This window comes from Argiope bruennichi, chromosome X2, assembly GCF_947563725.1.
Source record: "Argiope bruennichi chromosome X2, qqArgBrue1.1, whole genome shotgun sequence".
Taxonomy (NCBI): domain Eukaryota; kingdom Metazoa; phylum Arthropoda; class Arachnida; order Araneae; family Araneidae; genus Argiope; species Argiope bruennichi.
The window spans coordinates 49,722,724-49,742,839 of record NC_079163.1 but is presented as its reverse complement, the minus strand read 5'-3'; the positions used below and the strand labels follow the sequence as shown (position 1 = coordinate 49,742,839).

Below are 20,116 nucleotides of genomic sequence, written 5' to 3'. Positions count from 1 at the left end.
ATATGGAAATTGGAGAACAAATTCTTATGGAATAATGAAAAATTCCGTAGTATGTTTATCATTACATCATCTTTTTTGGGAAGTATCTCTACATCTAATTTTTTTTAAAGTAAATTTGAATAGAAAGTTTAGGAATGGGTATAAGGTATTTCTTACGGAAAATTGTCACTTTATTACTCTATTTTATTTGCCACTACTTTTACTCAAATCAAGAATAAAAACACATTTGAAAAATAAAATAAACATGAATATTTCTCTCCTCCCTTTCTTTTAATTAAATACTTTTTAGAAAAACAAATCAAATTTATTTTGAAAATGTAAATGTCTACAAAATAAAACATGTAAAATTTGATAAACTTAAAAATAAAATTACAATTTTTTATATGATTAATATTCCGTATTTACTTAGAATAAGCGGCTTATTTTTTACACTATGGTACATACAAGATATTTTGCTGGTAAATTTACAATCAATAATAATCATTGAAAATTATACATCTTGATTGATAGTGAAGGTTTATTGGAATCCTCAGGCTTAAAGACTTCAATCTTAGCCGATTTATAGCAAAAATAATTATATTCCGCCAATTTAATGAATCGCTATATTATCTAATTGATATATTGATATTCTTTTCATACACGTGCACTCTTGTCATTCTCTACCATAGAACTGATATATAAATTGAGGAAAGCTAATCGCTTGTTTCTTGTCTAAACAAGTGTATGCAACATGAGTCACGTGACTTCGAGGAAATCTGACCTTTTTTTGCGCCATATCGCAACTTGGCATACTCAAAAAGATATTTGATATATTCTGCATGTTTAAATTATAAAAAGTTAACTTTTTTCAATTATATGCGAATTTTCAGAGGAAAAGATAAAAATGAAATAATGGCTGTATTTTAAAATTTATGAAGTATGGAAATAACTAGCTTGAAAAATAAGATTTTTTTGTAATTTATCTTATGGTAGGAATTTTCCATTGTGGAAAGAAAGTAGTTCTTCCTTGCTGCATATCTTTGCCCACTTTATCTGGCAAAATTGTTGAATGGTAGGTAAATATTTCATAGAAAAAAATGAGGGCCCAGGTCCCAGATTTCTTCCTTGTCTGACTCTCAGTAGACAAAATAAAGATGTTTGTTGTAGCTACATTCAAAAGCAGACTATGAAATGTCAATAGTCATACCAATGAAAGACCTGTTAACAATGTGTCTGAAATAGCAACAAAATCCCATTAACATTGTAGAAATATTTGCTTAAATCGTATATTTATTGTAATTTGCTGACTTTTTCTAATACTTATTCTCTTATATACTGAGCATGAAATAATTTTCCCCCTTCAGAGGGCTTTAGAATGAAGGCCATTAGTCCAAATGAAATGAAATTTGAGCTACAGATTATTCAAATGATGTGCTTAACATTTATTAAACAAAACATTTTTACATGAAATTCCACCAATAAATGGCAATGTAAATACAATTTCAAACATTTAATATGCTTTATAAATGTTAAATAACACACAAAAAAAATGTAGCATTAAAACTACTCAAGATGTTTTTCTTCATGTTCAACAATGGGCTCTAATCACAGAACTATATTTGTCATATCTGACTGGAATAAGTCTGTTAGAATTTCAAGAACACAGTGCCAAATATTGTCCATCAGACCTAGCACAGATGCTGGTCTTTCACAGACCAACATGTTTTGGTCCATCATGGTCTTTTAGGAAACTTCACAACCAAAAGTTGCACGGAGTGAATTCCAGCGAACTAAGAAGCCATATAATTGGAAAATGATGGCTAATCACTCGCGAATCTGTGAAATGCTGTTGTAGTAATTGCTTTCTTAATGATGTGAGGATGTGTATTATACTACATAAATATAATGTGACAATAATAATATATAATGTTATTACATCTTTTTATTTTCTTTGTCTTGGTTTTAGTATTTGAAAATTATAGTTATTTCATGGCCAATTCTGTACTTACAGCATTTGTTCATCTTTTGAATTGATAAATACTGAAGTAAAATGAATAGCTATGTTTAAACATGAATTGCTAGTAACTTTTTTTTTTGTTCATTCTTGATTTGTTTATATTATATGCAGTAATATTTATATTAGTCCAATCACAGTGTTTTGCTTGAATTTTTTTCCCCTCTTTGCTATCTTTATGTTTTACCAAACCATTTAGTGATACAATAATGGAAAAATCTAAAAGGTTTGGAACTAAATAAGAGTTTCATTATGTTATTTTTTAAAATAAAAATGAAAAAAATGCCCCATTCTTATTAAGTAAATTAATAGGGATGTTTCTTACAATTTTTAATGTTGTATATTTGTAGTTTGTATTGCTTAAATGTATTATCAGGTTTATGAGATTGTTCTTCGTGTTTTAGTTTTACTTTAGAATATTATCAAACTTTTCTTGTTGAATTTAGTTTCTGCAATATTTTTCATTAATCTTTTGCATCTGAATTTAAATGATTCATGACGTCATAAACTGAATTTTAATTTTTCAGAATCATATCTTTGATTAAGAAATTCTTCATTCGCCCTTTTTACCATTTCTTTCTTTCTTCTCATATAAAAATATTTAATTTTTGTCAGAATAATGGCTAGCTAATTTTTGCTTTAAAGGATCTGCATTGCTTTGAAAATGGCAGTAGTGAGAGTAGCTGAAGTATTCAGAATGCCAATTGAAAGCAATTTTTAAAAATTGCATAATTTTTCTTTTGCTGTTGTTTTAGAGTTCTTGCATTTCAGAGTTTACTGATACATATGTTAACTATTTATCTACTTACGTATTAAGCTATAATTGAATTTTATAAGTTTAAATTATTAAATTAAACAGTTTTCAGTTTTTATGTGGTGTTGCCTCCTGTTACTGCAAATATATCAAACTCAATTCGTCTATTTTTTATTATGTCATAATTTGTATAAATTCTGGCATTTTATATAATTAAAATGCCTAGTAAATATTTTAATATAACTGAATTTATAGTGTCTAATAAATCCTTAAAAACAATAAGCTTTTTAAAAGTATAACATTTTTAATAGTTGCTTTGTTAATAGTTTTTCATAAACATTGATAATTTCTATACACTCAACAAATTTCTCTTTCCAGGGAAGCCTATTGCCTTGAAAAGAAACTTAAGAAATAGAAGATATAGACTGATATTTACAAAAGGTAAACTGATTTTTCATTTGGCATACTTTCAGTGAATAGGACTGAGCCTAGTTTTTGTTTTCATGTAATTTAAAACTTATATGAAGCAATTGTTTTTTTTAAATTCAGACTGTATACCTAGTGAATAAAGTGGGGAGGGTGTTATTTTGCAACTGCATAATCTACATATACAGTTAAAATTATAATAGGTAGATGTGGAATGCATCTCAATTTTTTTATGTACATTGTTTGATTTTATTTAATTGAAGTTTATATTTTATTCTAAAAGGAATAAGTATAATTTATAGAATGGCTAATTTCAAATTCACGGCTTCTTGTTCGAATTTGCTCACATGAATGCCAGATTCTCTTATTTTCCAAATGCTATCTATTTAAATTTTAACATAAATAAATTTAAACATGCAGAAGTTCTGTTTATAAAGTATGTTTAGAAGAAGAATGACTTCTCAGTTCCTGCTACTGGAAGTATGCCTTAAACTTATTCACTTAATGATGTAAATAATTACTGACTTCTCTTGTTTCGTTTGTTCAATCATAGATTTAAAGACAGCAGGCTTCTAACTGAAGATGGCAGTCAATAAAGATTTTAGTATTGGAGATTTCGTTTGGGCAAAGATGAAGGGTTTTCCTTTTTGGCCAGCCAAGATAGTAGAACCTCCTACAGATAAAAAATCTACTCCTAAAAAGGCACGTCATTATGTATTCTTTTTTGGAAGTCTAAATTATGCATGGATACAAGATGAAAATATTGTACGTCATTCTGAAGAAATGCTACAGTCTACTTCCAGTAAGAAAAAATCAGCCCTTTTAAAAATAGCAATAAAACAAATCATTGAAGAAGCACCCAAACAAGCTAAATCACTAGTCAAAGAAATTGAATATCCTGAGAAGTCTCCTGAAGTATTGACAAGTGGTCCTGAAAAGAACATTGCTAAAGTACAAAGAAAGAAAGTGAAAACTGAAGCAGAGGAAGAAAACACTACAGATGCACCCAAACAAGCTAAATCACTATTCAAAGAAAATGAATCTCCTGAAGTATTGACAAGTGGTACTGAAAAGAAAATTTCTAAAGTACAAAGAAAGAAAGTGAAGAAGGAAAACCATGAAGTTCGGAAGAGAGTTTTACCTAAACGATGTTGTACGGATAAATCAGATTATGAAAGAACATCTCCTCCTCAGAAGTTAATTAAAAGGCCTACTGAAGATTTCTCTGAATTAAATACACCTCCTAATTTAAACTATAAGCGTATAGCTGTTAGCAGACCATTAGATGAGTATCCTTCTTCAGGAATTACCAGCAGTGAATTTCAGTCGTTTCCTACTTTTGATTTACATGAACCCAATGAAGCCATAAAAGCAAAAAATGTCACGCCATCGCATAAGAAGATAGGATTTCTTGGTCTCGGAATGTTGGGTCAAAGGCTTGTTAAAAATCTGCTTACTTCCAATCACAAGGTCACAGTTTGGAATCGAACCCCTGAGAAAGGTGCAGATTTTGCTAAAGTTGGGGCTGAGCTTGCACATACTCCAAGTGATGTGGTTGAGAACTCTGACATAATTTTTTGCTGTGTTTCTGGTCCTGAGGCCTCAAAAAGCCTGCTTTTTGGAAACTATGGCGTTCTGTCAGGTCTTGAAAAGTCGCCACCTGGGTCAAAAAGTTATGTTGAAATGACTGCATTAGATCCAACTACATCAATAAACATTGCAGAAGCTATCACACGTAAAGGTGGAAGATATCTTGAAGCTCCCTTCAGTGGATCATTAAAAAGCGTAGAAGATGGAAGTCTGTTAATTTTGTGTGCAGGCGATAAGAAAGTTTTTGTCTCGTGTTACAGTTGCTTTTTTACCCTTTCAAGAAATGCCTATTATCTTGGCTCTGATGTTGGCTCCGGATCTAAGATGAATCTGATTCTTAGTACATTAGTGGGAGTATCATCTGTTGCCTTTGCAGAAGCCATGGCACTTGTTGAGCGTTGCAATCTTTCTCAGGTCGACTTCTTTGAAATTATGGAACTTGGACCAATATGTTCACCTCTTCTTAAAGAACTAGGAAAAGCCATAATATCACGTAACTTTAAAACTAATACTTCTCTTAAGCATCAACAAAGAGATATAACTTTGGCTCTTGCATTGGATAATGACCGTGAACTCCCAATGTCAGTCACGACAGCAGCAAATGAAGTGTTCGAACGTGCTAAACTTCGAAATAATTCTGACCATGATGTATCTGCTGTTTACATGGGAACTGAGTATTAGTGTCAGTTCATTGTTTTGCTATACTATGTTATATACCTGAAGGACAAATATGGTTTTTTATCCCAATTCATTGTAAAATGTTATAAAAGATTTAATAATCCATTAAAGATATCAATCATAAAATTTTATTTTCAATTTAGTTGTGTCTTTTTATTATTTAGTCTTAAACTTTTATATTTTCATTTTATCATCATTGCTCATTTTATATTCTGAAACCAGAGCAGCTTAATTATTAAATATATTGAATAATAATAATAATAAAGCACCTTATTCCTTAAAATTTGATTTTTAATGTTTATTCAATTTTGATTAAGAATTTACGTTCATGGTTTGCAAAATTAGTCCACACTTTGTTCTGAGCTGCAGAAAAGACCTTTAATTCTCAGTAATAAATTATGCTATTGTATATATATGCCCCCCCCCTTTGATGCAGGTACAGAAAGAATAAAATTGCAGTATAAAATGTGCTTATATAATTCATAGACTATTGCTATTAATGAATTATGGAAGTTTTTATTTGTGAATTTTCCTTATGAAATGCAAGAATTTTGTTGCTGTATGCAGTTTGTGAGCTACGTAGTTACAAAACCAGTATGTAAAGACTTAAAATTTTTGTCAGAATTGTAATTGAAATTGATAATGTATTCATTTGGATTGCCTGTGAATCTAATGGCTATTTAATTTATACAGTTGCCATGATTGATCTTTAGATTTCATAATTAGAAAAGACTAAATATCTCTGCAATTTTCTTGCAGTATAGTTTCTGTTCAAAATATATTATCACAAATTCTATATTGAAAGCTTGGTAAATTGGCTCATATAAGATATTTGAATGGCCTTTTTGTCCCATTTTAATGTGATATAGCTTGTTTGAGATTCTGTCATCCACACTTGAGTGATGATGACTCGATTGGTAATCTGTTTGCAGGCAATTCATGTTGCATCTAATGAAGTGAGTTTTTGATTGAAGAGAAACTAAAAACTCAGGATCAGTGACATGTAATGAAATATCTTTACTGAAAATCTCGAAAAGTTATAAATGGCCATTCATCAATGTGAACATTTTTTTTTTTTTTTTGTAGGAAATGTTAATAGTATTAATATGTGAATTTTTTTAGAAGCAGCTGGGCCAAACTTATTTGTTTAAAGTAATGCTCTTTTGTGCAATTCAGAATTTGTTGACATTTAAGATATCTTATTGAATGGATTAAACCCACGTGGAAAAGTTCCCAGAATACTTTAGTTGAAAAATTGCTATCAGGCTCTCAACCGTGCACAGGGTAGGAAAAATACTTATTGAAAAACATGATGAAATGTTGCCTGTTTATGGTTCCTGCAGATTATTGACATTTATTTTTGTTTGCTATTCTTTTTATGTTAATGCTGCATTTTAAGATATCTTGTCGTCATCTTGCATGTTTGTCTATTAAATTATTCATTTTCCATATGAATTTTTTAAAACCCGAAGTAAAGTTTCGATCATGTGTATTTTAATACATTATTGATCTCATGTAGGTCGTTAGTTTTGTCAATCAGTGCATATTAATGTATTTACAGAAATAAAAATGTACAAATGAAGTAAAATTATGGAAAAGAAGAAATTAAACGCATGTTTGTTTTATTTGCAGGTTTTCCTGCATATATGCAAATGAGTTAAAATTTAAATTTCAAAAAAAACAAAAAAACAATCTCACCATGATTTTAAATTATGGCTACATTTATTTCTAAATTTATATTTCTTTTTCTGTAAAAACAATAATGGATTAATGTTTTTAAAATCAATTTGATTCCTGCAAAATCAAGTGGATGAAAGCATGCTATAATATAGAGTCGAAACGGCGTATACACGTAAATTTATATCGTGATTTTTAGGTGGCATGTATATTTGTTTAAAAACTAATATCTGGTAATCAGCTGACTTTTCAAATCTAATGAAACATTTTAAGTTGTGAAGTTCTGTGTACTCTGCTTTTCTCTGCAAGAAAAACATTTCTTATGAATACCATAGAAAGTACCACATTTTTTTTTTCAAAGTATACAATATCCATCTGTACATTTTTACCATTTGAATAGTAAAATAATTTATTCTCATTTTGCCAAAAATGCTTCAATTCCCCCCCCCCCGGTGAAGAAAAGGGAAATTTTGTCTTCCAAACAACGTTTAAGCGACAGCATGTACTTTTGTTTTCTCTCAGTTTGTTGTGCTTGCGTAGAAGATTTAGAAAATGCCCATGTCTTTATAAATGTTAAAATAAAACGTAAGAAAAATCAACTGTTTCTTCATTGGGGTCAATTCATGGTCACGTGTCAGGTACCAAACAAACCGCTTCTGTTCAATTTTCAACCGTTCTGCTCATGTCGTGATGTCTGCCGATAACGTTGACGAAACCATTGTTTAGTAAATATTACGCTAGCCGATCAATTATTAAAAACTTCTCATTTTTTTAAAGATATTATTATGAATTTTTTTCTCCAAATTTTCGTAGTCATATAATTTTATTTCTTATATTAAAATTTTAATTAGTATTTTCAATGAAAAAATATGATCAAATGTTTGTTTCAATGCACTCACTAATTCAATAAACTAAAAAAAAATATTTAATATTTATCAACATTTATTTTTCTTGACACTTAGAAATAATATAAACACAGTATGACAAGAATGTCAATGTAAATGATGAAATCAATTTTATTCAACAGAAACATCCTAGATACTAAAGAACAGTTTTTTTTTATCATTAATAAAAACATAATGTTGAACAATATACTTTGAAAGCAGAACATTTATGAAATTTTTTTAATTGCTAGAGTTACATTGATAAAAATTACATTGAATGAATATCATAAAATAAAACAAAAACATACAATACAGTAAATTTAATAAACAAGAATAAGGTCATGATATATATATATATATATATATATATATATATATATATATATATATATATATATATATATACACACACACACACACAGAGAAGTTAAATAGGATATAAAGAGGAGTTGAAAGAAACACTTTTATGCTTTCACAGAATTTTATAATTCAAAATTGATACGTAAAAGAAATAGAAAAAAAAAGTGTAACATGCATGTAGCAATGAAGTTGGGAATAAAAATTATATAATAAATGCTCATATGGAAATTGATTTTCAATGAAAAGACCTTTTTTATTAAAACAGAAATCACTGACGTGCACAGTGTTATAACAGGATATTATGATAACAGTCAAATTCAGTTTAAATACAATGAACTATTGACATTTCATTTTTAACAATAGAAAGGTTGTTTGATATAAATTCACTTTGAATCCATCACAAATCTGCAAATGTAATTAGAAAGCTAGTAATATTCACTTCCACCTAAGTTTAGCATTATAGCAGTTGTTATTTTTGCAACAGGAGTTTGTTTACTTACATTAATTAAATTTAGATAAGATTTTGTAAAAAAATGCGATGTAATATTCATGTAAACATTTTAAAACCTTCTAAGCATATTCAAAATTATCAGAAATTTCATCAAATGTGAATTAAATAAATTAGAAATGCACTCACGATTTTATTTGATTGTTTTTGACGGCAAATCGCTTACCGATTTCTTTTTCTTCGAAGAGTTTTTCTAGCAAATTACTGGAACAGATATATTTAATAAATGGACACACACTGAATGAATTCTTCAAAATGATCGGAGCATATCACCGACTTCGAAGGCGCGAAAATATCTATACCAAAGCTATCAACACAAGTCAGGATTGTTGAAAGGAAAATAAGAAAACATTTTATCATGACAGTCCCTCTTGTGTTTCGCATTAAAGCATGCATCCATCAGCACATCAGCATTTCCTCTGTTAACACATAATAAGAGGAAAGAAAATGACTAAAAAATTATAACTTCAAATGTAAACAAAAAATCCGCTTCATACTACGCGGAGAACGTTAATGGCAGACTGATCGACGAAAGCGGTTCGGATGAAACTTAAATGCCATGCGCAAGAAGTACATGACAATGCGACTTTTACGTCACATGAATTGACCCCAATTGATGCAATTATCGTACACTCATTGTATATTGTACCCTGGACGTGATCTGTTGAAATTTGGAAATTTTTAGGAATGCGCGACAATTTGGAAGAAGAACGGTGAGGAGTTGAAACAAGAGATGGGCACATTTTTTATTTGTTCTAGTTTTTTTTTAATGATTTGGTTTAAAAATGGATATCAATAGCATAAAGAAGAAAAGGAAAGGATTACGAAATATCTTCACGAAACATCTAACTAAAATAAAGCATACCTTAAGTAAAGAAATTTCTAATGAATACACGAAAGAAACCAAACTTAATGAGCTTGTGAGTTTAAAAGCTCAACTCACGGAAAAATTAAAGGATTTATTTAGCGTGGATGACATTATAATATTAAATATAGACCTAAATGAAATGATAGGCCGAAGTGAGTTATGCGAAGACTAGAAAGACAAAATATCGATCTAACATCTAAGCTAGAAAGACAAATAAAAATTTAAGTGATATTCCACAAAGAAGGACAAACAGTCCAATTACAAATAACGCGGGAAATGTTATCCCCTTAAGAAATCAAAGTGTTAATTTACCTAAATAAAATATACAAACCTTTCATAGCGATTGCAATCAATTAATAAACTTTTGAAATTCTTTCGAAGTTGCAATTCATATTATTCATTCATTCATTCGAATTGCAATTTTTGCAATCATTAAATGTAGCTTCATGTACTTATAGTAATACCAGCTATTACCCATGACTTCGTTCGCGTGGAAATTTTGATGTATATGTATGAGAAATGACCTAGGCATCTTGCGTGTAAATCAATACCTAAGCTCCGTTAGTAATTAGGTCATTGTGAGTGCCATCCAGCCTATGTTGTTTCACTGCCATGGTTAGAAGATCACTCTGTTCTACCTGCGAACAAAGGTCTTGCTGAGAAAAGATTGAAAAACACAGTTGATGGAATAAAAAATATTGGTATTCCACGGGACTATGAAAATTTTTTTGAAGAAAGAAGGTATTGTTGAAGAGTTAAATAGTGAAGATCTCAAGGACTCTAAGTGTCACTATCTTCCTCATCGACCTGTCATAAAAGACTATTTAACAACAAGGATCAGACCTGTCTTCGATGGTTCTGCAAAATCCAAAGGAAGTCCATCCTTAAATGACTGCCTAGTAACAGATCCAAACCTTGCGGAACTTATTCCATCCCTAATAAATAGGTTTCGTATTGGAAGGTATGATGACAAGGATTATGTGCGATTTCTTTGGTGGCAAGATGGAGATTCAAATATTGTCAAAATCCACAGACATTGCCGTGTAGTGTTTGGGATCAAATCAGGTCCATTTCTTTTGCGGGCGACATTGAATTCCCTATTAGATGGAGCTCCTGATTGCTACAAGATGGCAGCTCAACACCTACAAAAATCTATGTATGTTGACAATTGTGTGGCTAGTGTTAAAAGCGAAGCTGACTTGACAAAGTTTATAAATTAATCCACAGAAATCATGGCTCTCGGAAAATTTGATTTACGTGGCTGGCAACACAATTCTTTTGAGTCCTTAAGAGACAATTGTAATGACTCTCAAGATGCTTTTCCTACCTTTCCAGTTCTTGGTCTTCTTTGGAACATTGAAAGAGACACGTTAAAAATTGATGTCAGAAATGACACTCAGAGTGAATCTGTGAAAGTAACAAAGAGATATATTCTCTCAAAATGTCACAAAAGATTTGACCCTATTGGAATTACTGCCCTCATAACTTTAATTCCAAAAATATTGCTCCAAGAAACGTGGAGAATTAAGGCTAATTGGGATGATACTCTTCCAGAAGAAATTGCTCATAAATTTGAAAAATGGGACAGACAGTTACATCAGTTAAATAAACTAGAAATACCAGGATGGATTGAGGGGATAAGAACTCAAAACATAGTTTGCATGTATTTTGTGACGCTGGTCAACAAGCCTATGCTACTTGCATTTTCTTAAGTACATTGAAGTAATGTTTGCTCCTCTGCCTGAAGATCGATTCAAGGATGCTTCTTGTTTTGAAGTCACTGGAATAGATCTGGCTGGACCAGTCTTCTTGAGAGATGGAAGCAAATCATGGATAGTTTTATTTACCTGTTCAGTATTCCGGGCTATGCATCTGGAACTTGTCTCTTCTATGTCTACTGATAATTTTTTATTTGCATTAAGAAGATTTATAGCTCGTCGAGGGTGACCCGCTATCAAAAACTTGGGAACGGAACACCTTCTAAAAAGGTTAACTGGGATCAAGTTGTTACTGATGGAGCTGTGAGTAGAATCATCTGGAAATTTATACCTCCATCTTCACCCTGGTGGGGAGGATGGTGGGAACGTCTTATCGCTCTTGTTAAAGATCTTTTTAAAAGAGTATTGGGTAAAGCAAGCTTGAAGTATGAAGAGTTAAATCCCCTATTGTGTGAATGTGAAAGCATTATTAACTCTAGGCCTATCACGTACGTGTCAGATGACAATGAACTTGAACACTTAACACCGTCTATGTTTATGAGAGACTTAATGGAATGTGGTGTACCTGATCTTGATAATTTGGAATCTACCAGTCTTCAAAAGATACACATATATCGGTTGAAACTTCGTGAAGACCTACGTAAACGTTTTAGACTGGAGTATCTAGGGCATTTGAGACAGAATACGAATAAAATTAGAAAGGCTGATGGTATTAAGGTGGGAGAAATAGTTCTCATTGAAAATAAAAATCTAAAAAGACTCTACTGGCATTTATGAAAAATCACTGTGATTTTTCCTGGTAAAGATGTTGTTACACGTCTAGTGAAAGTGAAAACAGCTTGTGGGAAAAAGTTACGTCCTGTGCAATGTCTGTATTCACTTGAGATAAATTCAGTTTCTTCGGAACCTCTTGGACATCGAGCGTTAAAAAGTAGAAGAAAACTTTTTCAATTTACGAAAAAAAATCCAAGAAATAAGACTGCTGATCCTGTCGATGACCAACCTTACTGAACCAGAAAACCTGATTGGGACGAGAGATTAAGACTGTCAAGAGACTTGATCTTTGATCTCTTAATTTAGTTTTGAGTTTTAAAATTTTAAGCTCAAAAGGTGGAAGTGTTGCGTACGCGAGCGAAATTGTATACAACTCAACCCCGGAATTTCTTGTACAAAAAGAACAACTACAACTTCTACTTTCTTCTTATAAATAATGTGAATAAAGAGTGTTCGTTATACAGAATGTGAGTTTTTCATTTGAAAGAGTAAAAGTATCTTTGAAATAATTATGATATTATTTACCCTTAATTTAAACGTGTTCACTTGTGATAAAAGATCTTATCTTATTTTACGTGTCAAAAGAATCTGATGATCCAGCGTTTTTTAGTAATTTCAAATTAGTTTCGGTTTGTGTATTATTGAATGTTGGTACAACACAGTCTGTGCAGCCCAGCTACTTAGCCAAGACACATTAGTAAACATTTCAATTGCGACGGACATCATATGAGAAAATATAACCACTCGTTTTCTTTTCTAAGATATCCCCACAAAAATCTCGCTGATGGAAACTGCCGAAGAAATAACAAAAAAATAATGAAATAGAAATTGTGGAAATGAGGCGATTCCTGAAACAAAACGATACTCGGAAGAAATCACCCGTCCTTATCACGAAACGAACGCGCTTGACAGTGGATATTAAGATTTGGTTTAGAAATCAAAGAGTGCAACTTTTCATTGATAATCCACGACAATGTACAAATTGCTGCAGTTTCATGCACCCTTCAAGGATATGTGAAGAGCAAAAGATTTGTCATCTGTGTGGCGACATTCACGCAGGCATCTGTCAATCACAACAAAAATGCTTAAACTGTAAGGACGAACATTCAGCCACATCGAGAGCATGGCCTTTGTTTATTAAAGAAAGGATATTTTAAAGCTAAAATGTAAAAATCATATTACAACAGCTGAGGCAAGACGAATCTTTAATCAATCAAAAAAAATCTAGTTACGCTGCAGCTGTAAAAATAAATACACCTATAAAAATATCTCCAGAAATAATAAGCGAAAAAATGGAAACTATGGTCAATAAAAGTAATGAAAGGATTGACTCAATTATCCACACAATTAAAATCAAAATGAACGAGCAAATAAACACAATTCTAGGGATGTTTGAAAAATTGGTGGAATCGTTGTCACATACTAACTTAAACGTAATGAGTAATCTTGGAAGCGAAAATCTTTCTCCATCAAGAAAGAAAAAAGCTTTAGAGAAAATTCGCAAAGCATCTGCTATCCCAATGCAATTGGATGCTGGTGCTTTTGGTTAGTTCTTGGGCTCTCTCTTTCCTTTTTTTTTGTCCTTTTTCTTTTCTTTCTTTTTTTTTCTCTTGTGTGTCTTTAAACTTTTTCGTTATCCCATAATTCCACTGGGATTGCATTTTTTTTATCTTAAATTTTTGTTCATTTTCTCTTTTACAATGACTTTCGTACTGTAGAAGTCTTAAAAAAATGGCTAAAAGTTCCTCCCTTTTCTACATTCAAATTCTGGATTTTCTTAGAAACATTCTTCCAGCAGATCACTTCCTGTGTTCAATTAAAACATTTTTTTTTATTTAGACAGGCAAGATCGGCCTGCAAATAAATAGATTGCTACTTTAACATAAATTTCTTATGGTTTTTTTCTTTCTTTCTTTTTCTGCTAAAAACTGTTTGAGAGCTACATAAAAGAGAAATGAAATCATTGATTTTATAGACTCAAAAATTTAATGACTGTTAAATTTGCTGTAAAGTTATTTCAAGAAAATGACAATAATACTTGAAATCGATAATGAAATTTCTGAAAATAAAGAAAGATGAATCGATGAAAAAGGGTTGTAACTCACATTTTGTCTGACAGTCATTTAAATACGAGTGTGTAATGTTTACATATTATTTTTATTGCAACTCAATCTCAATTTTATTTTTTCAGAGAAAGTTTTAATAAGAGAAACGCATATAGGGTATATTAAAAAATCATAAAATTAGTATTTTTTAATGTTAAAATAAATGTTATATTTAAAAAAAATTTCTGAGGCATGTTGAATATAAAATTTTTATTAAATTGGTATCATGTATATGTAGGGCACAACTGAATGCGACTCTAAAAACTTAAAAATAGTTTTTAAACGTTATTATATTTTTAGTGTTTGGTTTTTTATTATTTCGCGAATATAAATAATAATTATATATAATAGCATCAATAATTTCCTATTTAGAAATAAATGTATAATTTCAAAGTACCGTTCAACAAAAACATGAAAGGTTTTAAAGATTATAATTTGTAAAAGTCTCTTCCAACCTTTTTGTATTTTATCTTTTAACCAAGTAATCCAATAGAAATTCCAATGAATCGTAGTGAATTCTCAATGCAGTGCGTAAATATATTACGTCATCCATCTTTAAAAATTAAAATTAAAATAGACATTATAAATATAAAAATTATATATTTCAAAATATAATTTTAAGAGTACAAGAAGCCTACGAAATGGATAACAGAAAGATGAACTAAATGGGTATAAAATCGGTTATGTTTATCTTATTCCATTCATCTACAGCTTCTTTCTAGTTGTATAGAAGAAATATGAGAAACGAATTGATTTTTTTTTACGATGATCCATGTATAAAAGTATGTATTTTGTATGAAATATTTTTTACAGGATAACATTTTTTAACTTATTTTCAAAATATGAAGAATAAAAAAAGAGCATATAAATTTTGTGATACATTAGTTGGAAAATAAATAACATCGAAAAGAAAATACGCATAAAAAAATTATTAGTATCGCATTGATTCTCATGATAAACACCAGATAATACTTTGTTATCAAAAACTGTGGAAGTGAAGTAGAATTATAAAAATCTCTAGCTATATATTCAAGTGAAATAATTAAAATTTCAAAAAAAAAATAAATTTCAAGCTTCATTACCATTTTTTTTTACCTCGTATATTGATAAAAAAAATGCATTGCATTCATGTGATGAAAATTAATATAAAATTGATATTTCTCAGATTAATGTAACAGCAATTCATCGGGGGACCAATCGAATTCCATTTAAATACGATGTAAAAAAATGTCTGCAATAGGCAGATATATTGTAAATGGAAAAGACATAAAATGAGTCTTGGATTTCCATCAACCCCAAACCACAAAAAAACAATTCCCCGACAAATGACATCATGTGACCGAAAGTTAAGAAGTCTGGCCCGACACATGCGAAAGAAGGGGTGACACCTGCAGGAGGACAGGAAGCATCAGAAACAGACTTTCAGCCTCAGGGATAGCATTCCCCCACCCCCTTAATTGAGACCATAAAGGAAAAGGGAGAAATCTATGAGTGAGTTGAAAAGTGAACGGACAGATTATTCTTCGATTTACAGTATCATTGTAAACATTCGAAACCGCATATCACTGAAATCGAGGTTATTCACAGGAAAGTGTTTGTAAGTGTAAAGTGGTTCTTAATAGTATTGGTGAGTTGACTTTCAGTGATTTGGCATAAGGATAATTTTTAATTGGCTGTGAAATGACCTGGCATTTGCGTTCTTTATAAGCGCCATCTTTTGACAGAATATAGAACTAAAGTGAAATATTTAGAGAAGAGACATTTTTTTAGAAAATACTTAAATAAATAAATTAATTAAATAAGTTATTTCGAATAAAATTAAAAATCAGGCTTAAATAGATAAATTAAATCAATCACACTTCACTTAAATAAATTAATTAAGTATTAATTACAATTAATAAATTTTATTATTAATAATAACTAATAATATTTAATTAAAAGTGTGATTGATAAGCACTTATTTGGAATAAATATTTAAAAATAACAATAGTAAAAATATTTGTTATTAAAAAATTCGTGTGTTTCTTTGGTTCACGGGTGTTCTTTGTTTTATTTCACGGGTGTTTCTTTGTTTTATTTACCAGTTTTATTAGAGAATGTAGATATCACAAAAATAATTTGTAACTTATAAATTATAACAGAATATAAAGAATCACAAAATTAAAGGAACATCTTTATTTCAATCACAAAAAAATGTTGTTGTTGTTTCTGATCCAAGGTGGTATAGCTGCGCTATATCACCTCCATGAAATCAAAGCTCTCTAAAAAGTCCAAAAACAATAGCGGATCCCTTAAAATCTCAAAAATCGTAAAATTTAAACATTTAAGAATATGTGGGGGAGGCTTGATCTGCCTTGAGCCAAAAACATTCGGCAAATATCCTCCGTCCGTGTTGGAAGGTGAGGGATTTGGTGTGTCCACTTAAAAAACGAGAGAGCCGTTTGCTGTTTTCTAGAGATATTCAGACGGTGACACCAACCGGGACTCTTAACAAAGTAGCGTCAGCAGGTGGGACTCTCCAAAGTGCACTCGACTCCATTTTTTTGATAGAGGAGATTTCAGAATAAGTCTTAGAACAGTCTTAGCTAAATTATCCGCTATCTCATTACCATTCAAACCAACATGTGAGGGGACTCACCGACAGTGTATAAAGTGTTCAGCGGAGAGCCTGGCAATAATAATGTTTAGATAAACAAAAAAGTGTTAACATCACTATTCAGTCTGTGGTACTATTACAAATTTTTGAAATGTGATCTTAAAAACATAATGCATCAATTGTACTGTCATTAAGCCTGGAATGTAATTTTGTGCAAACATTATCAGCTGTCGAAAACACTCTTTCGGCATGTAAGATAGCTGGTGATACTGTTAGCAATTTGCAATATACTTTTTCCAAATATTTACTTCTAAATACCTCATCTTCAAATAAATCGATTTCTCGTCGGATGGTTTTGGATATAGCTAATTTCTGTATTGTATTTTGGTTTCTAGAATTTTTTGTATCGCTAATTTTAATTTTTGTTCAAGAAACAATTTCTTTCACATTAGTGCCATCTTAATCTCCGATAACTGTACCGAATTCTTCTGAATGTGGATTGCTTTGTGGGTAAAAAAATTTTTTAAAAATTTACTATAACCAATTCAAATCTGATCAAGTTTAATCTCTTTTCTTTTTCATTTTAAAAATCATTATAATTATGTAAATACCGTAAGACATTTTCTATTTCGGTATGCCTTTCTTCTGTGCGATTTTTCAATGTAATATATAATTCTTGAGATAGTGATGTGTGCTGCTTTTCAGTGACTGCAACATGAAATTTATTGTTGCATTAGCTGTTAATAAATTAGAATCTCTCCGACATAATGCCTCAACAGCCAGTTTGTATATTAAGTTATAACAACCTGTTCTGGATATTAAGTCGAATTCACTATCTGAAAAATTAATTTGTCGGTGTAAGTCGATTATTGCTTTTTGGATTGGATTTCTCAGTTTGAAAAAACGTTCCATCATTAGGAGTAAACTGTTCCAACGTGTTTTAGAATCTCCTCCTAAACCTCTCCTTTCATCTTTCCTCTCACTCCTATTTTGTCAAAGTAAACCCATACTAACGCATGCGCAAAAGGTGGAAGGTTTTACAATCCATTGTCATAGAGTATTTTATCACTTCTTTTAATTGTACGATGCAACTTTTTATTCACAGTCTAATTAATTTCGTCCGTTAGGGAGACATAAAAACAAAAACGTATACTATTTTGCCATGTTGGCGATCCCTGAACAATTTAAACAATTACAAGACAATTTAAACAATTTCTAGTAAATACCGAAAAATCGGCATTTAAACTTGCGAATAACGGTATTACAAAATTGTACAAATGGCTCAAAATACCGGTATTCGGTATCCCGGTATACCGGTATTGCAATCTCTAAATGTCATAAATATTGTTTCCCAAAATTTTAAAATATTACACAACATTCTGAGTTACTTATGTCACTTTATCAAAGCATTATATTTTGCCCGAACTGAATATATACTTTAAGCATTTGTGCGATTGCTATTTGTTATTTCTTGATAATAAAATGGCCATTGTGATTGATATTTGTTATTGTTTGAAAATACATTAGCGATGTTGCATACTATGAATTCTCAATTTATATTATTTCTTGCAATACACGTTTCTTTGCTTTACATTAAAATGAGTATATCCATTACTTGAGATTATATAATCAGTGGCGTAGGAAGGTCTATTGGCGTCTGGTGCGGAGTTTAACTTCTATTGTCTAGTAAAATACTTCCATGTCTACTAAAATATAAAATAAAATTTATTAAGGAAGCAATTTTTTTATTTTGTTTTTTCTGGAAAAATCGCCTAATGTTAATTATTTAAATATATAAAATGGTGGGCTGTAGGTAAGACCACGAATGCCTTGTGTGGCAATGGCGAATAATGGTTTTGAAATATAGATTTTGGGCGTAAATATAGCAGTTACTGAATAGATAGTGCATATACGTAATTTTTTAGTATACATAGTATACATAATACATACATATATTGAAAACAAAATGTGACGTGGAACTACAATTGTAGTCACAAGATTACACAACGAATTTTATTATTTAAGGCATCGCGTTTATGAGTTATTGCGTTTATATGCATGCGAAAAGTACAGATGAGAGTACAGTATTTTCAGTTTTTGGATGGCTTTAGTTTGTATGCAATTTTATTTATCTAGCTCTTTATGATTTGTAGATAGCGAGTTCACTTGTATTCGAACAGCAAGACAGACAAACGTCCTCTCCATGGATCTCATTTAAGCTTAGATTGAACTCTAAAAATTTTATCGAAATTCTACGTATATTTTTTTGCTACGTCTACTACGTAAAGCATTTTTGAGTGGTCCTGTTCGTAGACAGACCGATATAACGCCAAAAATGTGTTTCTGGAACTCAGGGAGGCTTGAAACGTAGAGATTAAGCGGAATTTCGTGTTCGAATTTTTTTGGCGGTTACATTACCTTCTGTATACTCTTTATACGAGAAGATGAAAAGAAGTATTTATACAAACCAGCAATTTTTTTGTCACCGCTTTAGAGTTTGTGCTCTATGCGGATCGCACCCATTGCACCTACCTTCCTACGCCATTGTTTATAATCTGTCTATCTGAACCATGCACAAATAATAATTTTCCGTCTCAAATAAATAGCTAAAATGATTTAAATTAAAACTATTTCGGCAGTTATGAACATCTTATTGTTTTTCTACCAAATAATATCATTTATTAGAAATAAACAATTACGGATCAGATGCTATACAATTAATTTATATTATTATAAATTTATATTTAATTTGAAAACAACTGTATATCTGATTTATTTAGGATTTATTAATCTACTTATATATTGAAGCATAAATACATCGTTTAAGAAAGTGCGATGGCATATTATAAGCCTTAATAATTTTTAATTAATAATAATTTTTAAATAATAATAATTTTTTAAAAAATGCGGGATGTTTCGATCGAAAAATTAAGGCACAAAAGTAATTGCCTTTGAAATCAAGACTTATTTTTCCGAAAACATTTACTGTTTTTTGAATTTGATTTTTTATGACATTATTATTATTTTAAATAATAATATTTTTTTAAATTTTTATTATTTATTTTAAAACATTTTAAACATTAATTGAAGGTAAAACAGTTCTCTTTGTAACGCGCATCTCTAGATAGGTGGTCTAGATAGGAAAATATTGATAGGGTTTATTAATTTTTGTGCTAAATAACAGA

The 20,116-nt window shown here is 30.5% G+C and overlaps 2 protein-coding genes across 2 annotated transcripts in view; both read left to right on the top strand.

Moving 5' to 3' along the window:
- LOC129959751 (cytokine-like nuclear factor N-PAC) overlaps positions 1–5,444 on the top strand; it is a 42,889-nt gene extending 37,445 nt beyond the window's left edge. The window contains exons 3-4 of the mRNA XM_056072643.1: positions 3,126–3,188; positions 3,727–5,444. Coding sequence (XP_055928618.1) covers positions 3,756–5,444 — 1,689 coding nt within the window. The 5' untranslated portion in view covers positions 3,126–3,188; positions 3,727–3,755. The remainder of the gene's footprint in view (positions 1–3,125; positions 3,189–3,726) is intronic.
- A 5,010-nt stretch (positions 5,445–10,454) lies between these two features.
- Positions 10,455–10,958, top strand: LOC129959750 (uncharacterized). The gene has a single exon (XM_056072642.1). The coding sequence runs from the start codon at positions 10,455–10,457 to the stop codon at positions 10,956–10,958; it is 504 nt and encodes a 167-aa protein (XP_055928617.1).
- The last annotated feature ends 9,158 nt before the right edge of the window (positions 10,959–20,116 follow it).